The sequence below is a fragment of the Argopecten irradians genome, chromosome 4, assembly GCF_041381155.1.
Source record: "Argopecten irradians isolate NY chromosome 4, Ai_NY, whole genome shotgun sequence".
NCBI classification, from domain to species: domain Eukaryota; kingdom Metazoa; phylum Mollusca; class Bivalvia; order Pectinida; family Pectinidae; genus Argopecten; species Argopecten irradians.
Genome location: NC_091137.1, coordinates 48,737,230 through 48,751,509, shown reverse-complemented (window position 1 = coordinate 48,751,509; position 14,280 = coordinate 48,737,230). Strand labels below are relative to the sequence as shown.

General features: G+C 35.2%; 1 protein-coding gene across 6 annotated transcripts in view; it reads left to right on the top strand.

The window, feature by feature from the left end:
• The window catches only part of LOC138321895 (GTPase-activating Rap/Ran-GAP domain-like protein 3), a 128,336-nt gene that overhangs the window by 80,063 nt on the left and 33,993 nt on the right, over positions 1 to 14,280 (top strand). The window contains exon 1 of one of the 6 annotated variants that reach the window (XM_069265910.1): positions 1,790 to 2,362. The exons of the other annotated variants lie outside the window; for them this stretch is intronic. Coding sequence (XP_069122011.1) covers positions 2,232 to 2,362 — 131 coding nt within the window. The 5' untranslated portion in view covers positions 1,790 to 2,231. Of the gene's footprint in view, positions 1 to 1,789; positions 2,363 to 14,280 lie in introns of those variants that run through there. 6 annotated transcript variants of the gene reach the window in all.

Sequence of the window (14,280 nt, the reverse complement as noted above, 5' to 3'; positions counted from 1 at the left end):
CGAATAAGTAATTACTCTAGATCACACACCCCAATGTCCCGTTTCACCTCTAATAACGATTGTTTTATCAGAAAAGAAAAACAATAATAACCGGTACCTGTTGAATTATCAAAATGATTAAACTCATGAGTGATTTCAATACTTTATAGTAAGTGTAATTTGACTGATTCCAACAAAATGATGAATCGCCTCGACTTTATTTTTGTGTATAAGTTGATGAAGTGTTACGCATGCCAATATCATACCATATAACGCCAATATTTTTGTTTATGAAACAGTTTATGATAGCAGTACAGTGCCATTTGTCCGTCGACTGGCAATTGCAGTGGTTTTATTATGTTAGTAGACTATCTGATATGCAGTTTTGGTAACTATTTGAAATATTTTGAAATCAAAGAGCTCGTTACATATTCACAGTCGCTAAATCATGTTGTAGCCATCTGATTGATAATCGATATAATATACATTGTCTTTATACTGTTCATTGTGTTTTGTCAGTTTGTCTGAAATAGACTGTCCGATGGACTTAGCAACCACGGAGGCCACCGGTACAGTAACAATGCACACCCTTGCCTTAAGTTCAGTGGGATATACGCTAATAAGAAGCTCCATTGTCCATCTGTCCGATAAAATCAATTGGTGTAAATGTAAGACAAATTGGAAAGTATTGCTCCATCTTTCGCGAACGATTTTTGAGACAGTCCCAAATTGAACAGTGTCGTATCCAAGGAAGTACAGATCTTGGTATCTTGTATAAATGAAGCTTCCTCGCCTACTAGAGATACATGTCCGGGGCACCAAATCAGAGTGCTTGCCTGAATCGCTGCTTTAAAAGCCTATTTTCCTTAACGCATGAATAGATAACAACAAAATTAGATGAAAAGCATCACTGGGAGAGCACAGTTTTGGTTTATGTAAATGAGGTTTGGTTACATTTGTACCAATGGTGACACAGGCGGGGATGTTTTTAATTTAATTTACTCAGCTTTTCAACCCTATATCAACTTGATATTAAATTGGATTAACGCCAAACATTGTGTGAAATATTATTTTGCGAGGACAGTAATTGTTTTATATAAATAATGACGATTGTTCAGCCCCGGGAACATAGGCATGGGGTCCTCAGATTTTTATTAAATTAATTACACTATCAAACCATCAAGATAAAAGTTGGAATGAAACATTATTTAGAAAAGTCTATCATCTGTTTATAAAAACTGAGGTTGGTCCAACCTCTGGAGACAATAGACTAAAAAGGAGAAAGTTGCTGGAATTTGGCGGCTGTAACATTATGTTTAAATGCTAAACCAATGGATTGATTACATCCAATATGCCTTACATCGAACTATGCTGACAAACTACCATGTTAAGCAATTACGTTAATGGGAACTAGCTAGACGTTAGCTCCACATCTTAAAATAAGTCGTGTGACTGTAAAGGCTCTAGAGAACACCTAGCTTTATTTTTCAGTAGAATGCTTGTTGACTTGCACTGTCGTTTCAGATGCTTCAATGTATAAAGAAACCTTTAACATATTTACTTGTAACACTGAATCCCCAGTAAATCAATATCATCAATTTAATACTTGTGACGCGCATTGACAGCTTCAAATCCTATTAACCGATTTTAAAGACTTAAAACATTTACGCAAACACGGAAGTTATGCACCCACCATACGTTACTGTTGCGTAAAGAGAATGCATCACACATCCTTGCCTCTGTATTAGCCATTGTGTATGTGGTGTTGTATCTATCTCGATCCACCGCGATTGTGTATCTGATAGTGGCAATATCCGTTAGGGTTAGACACAGGACAAGTTGACTTGCGTACACGGTTGTTTGTACTTGCTTATCTCGAGTGCAATTTATCGAGTGTCATGCTATTTGTCTATCATGTCATGTTATTCCTTGCCAGTGTCTCGCCATTCTCGTATTGGATGTGAATCTCATTCTATTGAACGTTTACACGATACTTCTCGGCATCATTGATCCACCGGCGTGCGGGCATGTCAAAGGTCAGAGGGCACTTGAGGTGATGTCTACGTCACACGAGTTAATTTGCTGTGAATTGTTTAAGTGACAGCGATGCCCATTCGCGTTTTGATCAGCTGTTATCTGACAGGAGATGTGCTTTACACGTCCCTGTGTGTGGACAGCATGACAGTAGATACATGTACTGAGTATGTGGCATTCCTCGTGGATCGTCGTAGTTCGTCAACACTTTAACAGACATGGAGGATGTTGTAATGAGATTCAGGTCCAAGTCATTTGCGTTTAGAAGACGGGAAACAAGTAAAAAAAGTCCCCAAAAGGAGTGTATCAAAATAAGTTGGAAAGATGACTTCCGCCGGCGCTGTTTAAGGTAGTACTATACTCTTTGATAACCAATGTTAAAGCATTAACAGACAGTCCTATCGTCAAAACATGTACTATACTGTATTGTAATTCATATAACTAGACTTAATTCAGCTCAATCGATACAGGCTTAAATGACATCAATTAAAAGCACTCTAATAACATTATTTTCTCATTATTAAAACTTCGTTATAATTACTATTTTTCATTTAGGGTGTAATTACATCAGTACGACAAACACATTAATAATTTTAGATTGAAATTAAATGCATTAAATCTGAGGTTTATTTCAATCGTGATATTGGATTACCAAATACCTGTTTGTAATTACAGCGATGCATCAATAATACTTTGATAATGTAATTTAATCATTATGATTTTCTACTGTAATTATACATGTAGCACTACATTATAATGACATTTATCACAGTAAACGTTAATATTAAAAAATATTGCACTGAAAATTAATGCACCTGTATTTCATTAGTCTCGATAGTTCTGGAGTTTTATTACAAACAACAATGATGCTTAGCTCCACTGACATATACGAAATATTGTTTATATATTTAAATAGTATGATGTTTACATCAATGACATGAGTCTAATAAAGGTCAATGTACTAGTCATGTACTAGTCTGTATGCCATGCTTATATCGATGAAACAGGCTAGGTGTTCATCAGGGTGGCGAGGGTTTCGATTGTAATTAGTGGAACGGGTCTATATTTACATCAATGCAAACTGTTTATGATTATAGTGATGCGAATTTGTACTGATATTAATGGTGATAGTACATATCTACATAACCCTACAAAACAATCATCAATTATAAAATTCTGTGTTTACATCAAAGATACAAGTCAGTATTTACATTAATGATACAAGTCTGTGTTTAAAGGGCTTATGGTTTGTACCTACTTCCTTCATCTTTAACATGGAATAGGCCGTTGCAAAAAAAAAATGCAACAGTTAAACGGGTTGTTCTTTACAAAGGCTGTTGTGCCAAAGTGATAGCGTTTTTACTATAGAACCCCGTATTTGCATTGTAATCGTATGTTTCCCTTTCATCTTCCGTCCTCGTAAAGGTCGCTCGCTATTATATTCGTTCCTGAAACTCATTTTGAAGTTTGTGATATCTATGCATATATACACTGCCATGTAACATATGTTTGCATTGATTTCTCTCTTTAAATTACCGTATGTTTCTGTCACATATACCGGGTACAACCTTGGTAGTGATTCTGTAAATATCCGGCTGGGAATTGTAATCAAATTAATCAATGGCGATTCAATTGCATTCAATATACAGGCTAGATCCTCAACACACATTTCTCCGGAGATCTGGGACGCTGCCGTCCACACCGGTTTGTAGAAATGATGTCAGGGCCTCCGCGAGGTGTCGAACTTTGTTGTAAATAAATAAAGTGATTGCAGGTGTGTTAATCGCCTTTACGACACCTTTGGGACTCGAGGTTCGGTATAGGCCTTTTTGTACCGCTATACGCTTGTACAATATAATCCATGCACGGAAACTTATTACCTGTGACACGAGAACAGTGGATCGACTAAAGGTGCAACATTGTCTGTTCTAATGTCCATCATTGTCAGCCAAGGAATGGCAATAGTGTTAACCTATTCATCCTTGTAGTTCAATAATGAACTGTTCTGTCTGTAGAATTAATGGAGTCCAAATTTTCCTTCGGTTAGTAAATTAAGGTGTTAGACATGACATTTATGTGTGGTATGCATTCACCCCCGACATTATATAATGAACTGTTCTAGTCTTTGATTAAGAAGAGTCTAACTGTGTCTTCAGGTTTGGATGGGTTATCAACGATGATGTAGATACAGTACAACTGCCGTTGTAATGTACGTTACTATGTTTACTCATCCAGCCCTAATATCCCATAATGAACTGGTCTATTATTAGAAATCGAAGAGTTCAAACGTGTCTTCAGGGGTGTGAAGGAGTTAATTAGAAATGCCGCTTTCGCCCGTAGAGATTGCATCGTAAATTGCTGAAGTAGTCTAATCTTTTAAATGTTCTGTCAATATTTATCGTGTACCTTTAGCTAGAATTGCCTGGCAAATATCATAAAACAATCATGTTATGAGACATTAAACCCCTTTACCAAACCCTTATTTTGCCTTAGATCCATATACAAACTCTTCTTTCCTTGGTTTATGTACCGCCGTCGACAATAATGATATAAATTACTATATTTTAGGTTCACCAGCATATAATATAAACAATATATGAAAAAATAGAAATAATAAAAAAATAAGACTTTTTTTTCTGGTGGATTTCAGATGAAATCTGCTGATGCTATGGTAACCAGTCGTTATAATTTAGTCAGAATTAGCTGTTATCAGCTATATATTCAATGACTTCTAAAAAGAAAAACGAATTTAACGAAATTGTTTATATGTTTATAAGAATAAATATAGACTACTTAAGTCACTGGTTAATCCCGACATTATTCATTCTGTAGATTGATCAGATGTATTTACATGAAATCCCTCGTACTCTGTTGAAATCAGATGATATAAATTCTTGTGGTCTAAGCTTACTCGATTTGTTTGCATGCGTGTGTATAGTAGACCAGAACTAATGAAGAAGACCTTGCAATGCACCAAACAAGTTCCCATTTATTCATGGAGCAATATTTTCCAATAATCCACCGAAGAAAGCGATATGATTAAAATAACTTTATATAATAAGCTAAAATACTATTTGAAAATTGCTCCGTTAATGACTGACAAGTTGGATTGCCTTATTGCTGGAACAATTACGGTGACCATATGCATGTTTGGCTTATTTATGTCTTTTAGTTCTAAAACACATTATCGATCATACCAATTAGTCCTATTCTGAAGGACTTCAAGACCGTCTATTACTTTTAAATATCGACCGTTTAATGTTACTTTAAATGCCATACGAGTGACAACAATTTCAATTTTTGCAGCCATTTGACTACAATTTCTATATTTTAATAACCTGCATTCCGTATGCCTGTCCGGATGAAATCCGGGAAAGTGCCAGCTACTGTCGGATGTAAGGGCAATATGGAGATTTAAGAAAAGTGACAGATTGATGGCATGGATTCTTTGGGATGTAATTTGTTTCCTTTCACGTTACTAGGTCAGACTTGTTATTGCTTCCAAAAACTCGAAGTGGTTATGCTGTTGTTACTCCAGTCTTAGTATACCTGGCTTCAGGATCATGAAACAATTTTAGACTTCAGTTTAGCCAATCAAATTTGCCGTAGCATTTTGTAACGCCATTTTTAATTGTCTATGTATAAACATAGGATTGTTTAAGACTTAATTATTATTGTTTCGTGATCTTGGGACCTAATGTAGGTGTTATCTTGCAAGTCTTCGGCCAGCGGGAGGCGAGGGGTGTAAATAATTAACTCCGGTCACTCCAACTTTTCTCGATCATTAAATCCTACATATTAGAAGTGCATGGCCATATAAAATTCAATAAAGGTAAAAATACGGTTGACATCATACAGCTAAATGTTCATAGTGATGCACATAAAAAAGTCAATCCCACAACATTTTAGAGACAAATCTATATAAAGTTTAAGAATTCAATGAACAACGACAGCCGCGGTAATGACGCTCCATCGGTCAGTCTACGATCGTTAACAAACATGATCAAATGACCACGATAACACACACGAAGAGATTTTCAGGACTTGCTTACAATATGTTTTTTTCTAAAGTAACAAAGCAATTCGATTCTCCTTAGAAGAACATTGCATACAGAACTGAAGCGGTTGTTTACGGCAAAACCGGAGGGTCTGGGAACAGAACACCAATAGTCCTAATGAAGATATCCCCTTAATTATTTTGTCTGAAATATAGTAAGTTCCACAAAAATTGTCAGGTGAATATCTTGTGACTGCAGGTCCCCTGAGAGCAGAAAGGTAATTTAGGCCGACAGCAGAGAGTAGTTTTGATAATGTTATGATGTATTCGATATTTTATAAGATACATCCTTATAACAGGGTGGCCGAGTGGTTAAGATGTCCCGACATATTACCACAAGCCCTCCACCTCTGGGATGCGGGTTCGAATCCCATGTGGGGCAGTTGCCAGGTACTGACCGCTGGCCGGTGGTTTTTTCCGGGTACTCCGCTTTCCTCCACCAACAAACCTGGTACGTCCTTACATGACCCTGGCTGTTAATAGGACGTAAAACTAAACAAACATCCTTATAACAGAGCTCTATTCTAAATATTGATATGTATATACTTCGGCAAAACTTTTTCTGACAACATTCTGACAATTTTTACATGTAGTTTTAGGCAATATATAAACTAAACCCGGTCGTATATAAATAATTAGAAATTCCCTTAGATGCCTCTACATCAGACACGTGTACTAACGTATTTTAGATTGTTAATACAGATACATATACAGGAAATAGATTTATTATATGAAATTTGCTTTTTATTTTCGTACGACAAATGCATTTATGATTTGAAAAGGATATAAAGATTTCAAGTGATTTCGATATTGACAGTCATGAACTCATTGCGCTACCTTCCATCAACTGCTAGGGTATCTGGGGTCAAATAGAGATTGAACAGTGTTTTGATTGCGTTAAAGGTGGTATGAACGCAATGGGATACAGACATATTCAATGTAGCGCGTTAGCGCTACATGTAGAATATGTATGTATCCCATTGCGTTCATACCACCTTTAACGCAATCAAAACACTGTTCAATCTTTATATTTACATAAATAAATCTACTTTTACGTAAAATTTAAAACGGTGATGGTTGCTAAGTTGGGTAACTACGGTAGTCAGGATGACCGAAGATATAGTTCCGATTGTTGAAAGTTATAGCTGCAGTTTGGTTTGAAATACATCAATGAAACTTTTCAATTATTTTTCAATTATTTTCAACATATATTTTTTTCAAATTTGATAATATATCAATAATGTCCATTTCGAATAAAAATTGAGATAGCCAAGGTGGAACGACTACCGGTATGTATCGTTGTCAGGGTAGTGATGCGGTCCGAAGTGGAGCGAGCCGCCATATTTGATTTTCAACCGAGGAAAGTGACTGTGATATAGCCTATTGATGGTATGACCGTTGAGCTGCTGAATATTTGTCATGTATGTATCGGTCTAAGAACGCGATTTAGACTAAATTCTTCATAGTCATGACTTTTATTTTATTGTACCGAGGATAGACAAGTGTTTGCCTGTGTGTAGGCCTATTTTGAATGCCAAGACGGGGCCATTTAAGCTGTTGATACTGTTTCGGATAGGCTACCTGTAATGGGTTTTTTTTCTGGAAACCTGTATATGATCTGTTAACCTATTGTTCGCTTAGACGCTTCCAGAATTGTTCACCGTCAATCAGATGTTCTGTATATTTAGGTGAGATGAGTGACCGTACACACATGTACATCTGACGTAACTATGGGATTCCCCGAACATTCCTGAGGAAAGCCCCCGGTTGTAGTCCCGACCAGCGATTCATTTTGTAGTTTATTACCGTTACAATGCTTGAACACATGTTTTGTTTTGATGTCAAATACATATTTAATTGGATCTAATAAAAACCCTTTATTGTTATTTTAAAATCCGTCAACTTATGACGCAAAATCTTATCGAAGCGTGAACTAGAAGTAGTCCGAACCTGCACTGCGTTTGTATTCATACGTCATTGCGTTTACGCTAATTTGAACGCAACTCCCCTCCCGTTGACTATATAGGGGCATATGTAAATATATATCAATAAAACGTATGTTAGGCTTCTGTACAGTATAACTTACGTCAGTTTGTGATACATATGCATGCAAAGGATTTCTCCTGAGAGTGGAGAGGGGTCCATCTTTATCACAAACATTGTGTATTATAATGTAAATGTTATCCTCAAACAGCATAAGGGTATAAATTTTAATTTTAAAATTTGGCAAGTTTTTTTCAATATACAAAATGTTACAATGCAATTTCAGATCAAAGTTCACGATCAAATTGAAAGCAGTCCTTTCATACGTGGAACAAATTGACGTGAATCGTATGTAAATAAAGCATAACATATTTGCTGATAAAACTATATGTTCACATGTCAGCAAGTGCAGTAAATGTATGATATAAATAAGAATCCGGTTTTTGTTTAATATTTAAAACTCTACAGTAACAGTACCAATAAAAGTTTGCGCAAGCGTATAACCTCTATCTTAAAGATGAGTACGAGAGGCGCATTCGCCAAGGAATGATGTGTGTTGGGTCCATTTAACGGCACTTTGGAAATCCCTTGTGACCATTTTTCGTATCCAACACAACATATGTTTCCTGGCTTCTCCGAAGCAAACTTTCCTCAGAGCTTATGTTTTATGTCAAGAATTTACACGGGATGAGTAAAGGGTTTCTCTCCCTTCGTTATTTGGCAGGTGGCAACTGAATTCTCTGCCTTTTTTCTCCGCGAATTATTCTATATTTTTGTCCGTGTTTATCGATTTGTAGCTTATGTTGGGGTTTTGTTATAATGACGTTGTTTTGGAAGCACTCCTCTGGTTTATTCATAGATGATATCTAGATATATGTCCCAGAAATCAAATCAAACGGTCGTAGTGGGACGAACGCCAAGTTAGAATACATTGTTCTAAAAGATGTTATTATGAATTCCCTCCGGAATATCTGTTGTTTATAATGGACCGCAGTAAAAAAGCAAATCATGTTAACAGAAAAAAGCCTTTGTGAGACGTCTACAAAGTAACTAATACTTCTAGAATAAGAATATTGTGGAATCTGTCCCTTGACTTTCCCTCTTTATATGTTGGGTATGAAAAATCTATGGAGAACATTTTTTTCTCCGTTCCACCACTTAACATATGAAAATGCACCATTTATGTTGACTCCGTATCTGTTTAAAAAGCATTGGCGTCCTTAATGTTATCTGTGCGGTATTTGTTTTGTTATTCATCACCAAAACTTACCAACATTTTTTAATTTAGTATTACAATACTTTCAAAGCATATGTTTTAATTTTACAAGTTAAAAAAGTGCTGAAACTTATTTTTGGCAGTACTTCTAGAACTTATCATATCAATATTTAGAGGGTAGTGAAATTAGTCAGATTGTGGTCAACAATTAGATTTAACATTTTTACAGTATTATTAGTAATTGTAAAGTAATAACTGCAGGTATCTTTCCATATCTAAACAGACATAAGGCATAAAAAAACAAGAATTTTAAAATGCATAATTGTTGTGTTGTAACTAACTTTTATAAGGCATCATGAGTGTTTGTTTGACATTTGAATGATTTTTTTAATTAATTAAACCATTACCGAAGAAAAATTAACATGTCAAATATTTTCGCCCAGTTATAACGGCACATATATATGTAACTTTAACTATTTTAGTTGTAGAAATTGACGATCCCCGTGTTATCACGTGTTGAGTTTTAGCTGTAAATGCGATCTGCCCATCCCTGCTACCCACTTCCGCCTTTTGTCCATATAAGGTTATCTCCTTTCCGTGTCTGTTTATAGACTTGACGATTGTTTTTATTATTATTTATTACTTATCCTCGCAGAAAAGAATTGTACCAGATGTTCTCTAGAGTGCTGTTACGACAGTACACTGATGCCGATATCCTATATCCATGATATAGGAAGCAGCGTTAACACCTCCATACAAATGTCCTTTGAGTGCTAGTATATACCTATTAGCGGGTCTAGTGATTGCGATACTGGATTTCATTAGCTCGTTATCAGCCCCGACCGATCGTAAATGATACCACAACTTGATACCGGACCGTTCCATATAGTACATATCGAGTAATAACGGTGTTGGTCGATCTGTGATTCCTGTTCAATCCTATGGGAACCCCAAAGCAAATATGTTTACTACAATCGGCCCTCGTGGTCGATATTAGTTATAATTATCAGCGGCGCTCAATAGGGCAATTATCACGTGGTTAGGCCGCTAAGCATTGGTGTTTTATTCTATTGTTTTAAGTTCACGAAAACAGGCGGCCGTTGACACGCAATTGTCGCTCCAAGCCAAGGTCGAAATTGACTGCCAAAAGACCCGAAATAGAGAATCTACACTAGAATACTACTATAGAAATCCGATAAGATAACATTTATATCACTTACCAAGGCCCGTATAGAAAAAAAAACCAAACAAACAAACAAACAAACAAACAAACAAGCAGACAAACAAAATAAGCAAACAAACAAACACAAATAAAAAAAACTATCATTGTCTTGGACAAAAAAAGGTTTTGTTTTACGAGGATTTGGAAGAATAAAACTGGATATATTTTAAGAGAAAATTCATGCAGTTGTTTCGATATATGGGTATGTTGTTTGTCGCTCTAAATGTTGGAAGCTAGAGAAACTAATGCTAGATTCTATTTTGCATGTCCTAGATGAACCAGAGACCTTATAATAATGTCAACAAAATTAGAATAATTCTTAGATAACATCATCACACCTTTAAGGTCATGGCCAGATTGGAGGCCATCTTGACTGAACATTATACTGACTACCGAACAAGCAATGGTATATGAACACACATCAATCGTCCCTTCCTCTCAATTCAGTTTGCAAAGAGGGATATCCCAATACTGATGATGGCGACAACAACCTATGGTCAAACACAATATGTAATATTGAATCGATCAGTCGTTAAATTTATTTCTATTGATTAACAAACGTCACTGAAATTCCGGCAATATGACTATAGTTAGATGTAGATGTAAAAATCGTAACAATAGGGTGAAAGATGTACATTTGTGTATTATTAATAAAAAGATGTTGAACAACTAAATTGATCAAGATTTATATTTTATTATTTTAGTTTTAAGGATCGGAATAAATTGGACATTTTCATATAATTTTTGTTTCAAATAAAATCCCTTAGTTGGGCGCCAGCGGGGCATGCGCACCAATATAATTCATCATTTCATATAACATTCATCATTGCATTAATCATTACATTTGATATTTCCTTCATCTTCGTTTCTGGATATTTAAAATCAACCATCACTTATTATCTTATAACACCTTCATAATTTCTTTATCAGTTCTGAATTAGTGGATATTAATACGAATTGTAATTGAAATCATCATGCATTAAAATCCCTCTTCATTAAGCATTCATCAATTCATCATTGATTACATTGATAATTAAATTCATCATTTTTGAATGCATCATCATTTGTGCATTGATATAACTGATATTCCTAATGATTGAAGAATCAACAATAAGAATTGCCGCCAAACGCCGCTATGGAGATGAAAAGTTTAAAAATGAAACCACACAAGTCGTGCCGATGCTAGAAAAATAAATGTTTAATGCCAGATGAAATTACTGTATTCTAAAGAAGAAACAGCAAATCATATTTACTAAAGCACATAAAAAGGTTATTATCTTGGATCTTTCCGTAGACTCAAGGTACAAGTTAAAGTCTTTTAAATTATTGTAACTTGATGTGGCAACAATTTTTGTCCATATCTGTAACACTAGATTATTCAAGCAAATCCAAGTCGAGTTCAATTGATCCACAGAATCTTTCAGAGCAGAGTTAGCATCAAATCGAGGCCTTTGAAGATAAAAGATTCCATCAGCTTCCAGTAGAATTGATAATACTTACATTCTTTTCACCCAATGCAATCTGCAAAATACATCAAAACCCAAAGCAGCAGAAACTCATAGAAACTCGACAGTAAAAGGGATGGGTGGTAGAGAAAAAATCTTTTGAAATAAAAACATCAAATTTGATAAACATTGATATATCCTGAATATCTTCAAGTGTACCTTACCGTTCCTCGTTGATTCTTTGAAGGCGTCTGTCGATTTTCGAGCGCCCTCTATAATGAAGGATTTGAAACTAGAAAAAGGTCATAATTCTTCAAGTAATTAATACTTCGCTTCTTCGAGGTAAATGAACCAGGATGAATAACTGTTGATCTTTCACAATAAAGGGTGTCTATTATTGATGCTAATAGCTGCTTAAATTGCAAAAACACAGTTGTGAAATTCAGAATTGAAAAAAAAAAACCATTGTGACCATTTTATCAACGACGTTAAGACTATATTTGATACGCAAACATCTTTGTAATTGCTTTTAAACACATTGAATAAGTTGTTTTTGTGTATAAAACCACAAGATTTTGATCAGACCATCTTTTCCAGTTCAGCATTAAACCAAAACAAGTATTATAGAGTATAATATTATATTTACAAAAATGTAAACGTATACCGAATATAGGTGGTGTTATATTATAGGGAAATCAATGCAATGAATATTGAGTACAATATCCACACAGATCTACAACCACATCACATCATCCCACCGCTGCCACCAAATATTGAATAATCTATCAGTATTATATAGCTATGAATAACATATACTTGTAGCTCCTTGCTTTTTAAAGAAACTTCGTATTGAAAGTAAACAATTAGCGTTGACAATGAAAACATTTCGAGAGGGCAATAGTATAATCATTAAAGAAATCACGAGAAGTTCATTAATTCTGAACGTTCATTCGTATTGTGCGTTCACAAATAATGAAAGTCCGCTTTTAATGAGCACATCAAACGAAGCTACATACACAGCCTGCTATGATTTTTCGTCTATTAGATTTAATGAATAATGCTGTTTATTGTTTTATATTGTCTGATAATGAAGACGAATGCTCATTATTTTTTAATAATGTCTGCCACTGAACTTCAGCATTTATTGCCTGTTGGCACTGTGTTGCATTCGCAAATTCTGACGTTTGCAATTAGAACTAGTTAGCATATTATACCGGTAGCGACATGCGTCATTCAAATGTAGGTCAAATACTACGCCATTCGAATTAAGGTCAAATCCAAGTCTATTATCTTCAGTGATTTGCTAAATCAACATTTAAGACCATTTTGTAACAAGATATCGCAACCAGTGTTACTGAATTTAGGGAAACGCAATTACTGTAACTAGGAATGTCTTTAGACGAACATTGAAGACAGGCTATGGGCATTGACCGTACTTACTGTGACAAGACAAAGTTGTTAATGAATGTGTATAACACTTAAAACAAATGTTTAATCTCCGTTAAGTTATAAACGTGCGTTGAGTCGTGAAACGTCAGACCTTTCGCCACAAAAAGTTTCCGGCTAGTCCCTATTATATCTCCGGAGTTCCTGTAATAGTGTCTGGGTCAAGTACGCACACCGGATGACACCGGGAATAAACGCCAAAGTCCCTGTACACTACATCGTGTCTGACGTCAGGTCCTGATGCACATATCACATTTATCTATCGACTGTATCGATTTCAACCACACTAAACGAAAATGCTACACTTTTCCATTAACTGAAAAGTGCATTTAAGAAAAAAGAATTGAAATACAGATTTTGGTCTAATTTTCAGTGTTTTTTTTATTATTTCATTGCAACGCTGCAGTTTCCCATTAACGGAAAAGTACATTTGAGATAAATTCACAATTTGAAATACAGATTTTGGTTTTATTGCCTGTCTTTCATATTATTGTATACGAGAGTGTCATAAATGGGGAATGTCAAAAATCCTGTTTCTGTCATCATTATTGCTTCAATTGTAATTACATGCTTTTAACATACAATGTCGGCTTTGATTTTCAAGATGCAAAAATGCTGTAAAATACGTGGGTTCCGAGATTGATCAGAAAATTAACTTTACAAAGACGCTATATCTAAATATGTTATTTGGGCACAGCATGGTCAAAGAGTCAATCCTAAATTGGTAGGAAAATAGCATACCTCTCCTGAAATTTTATGAGCTGCCAAGGAGACCTTGAATAGTTCAAGCAATTGTGTAGGAATACATCTGAACAGCGACGGGATATATTTATTAGGCTAAATGCCTGGTAACCACAGAAATTACAAAAGTAATTTTTGACCATTATCTAACTGATAT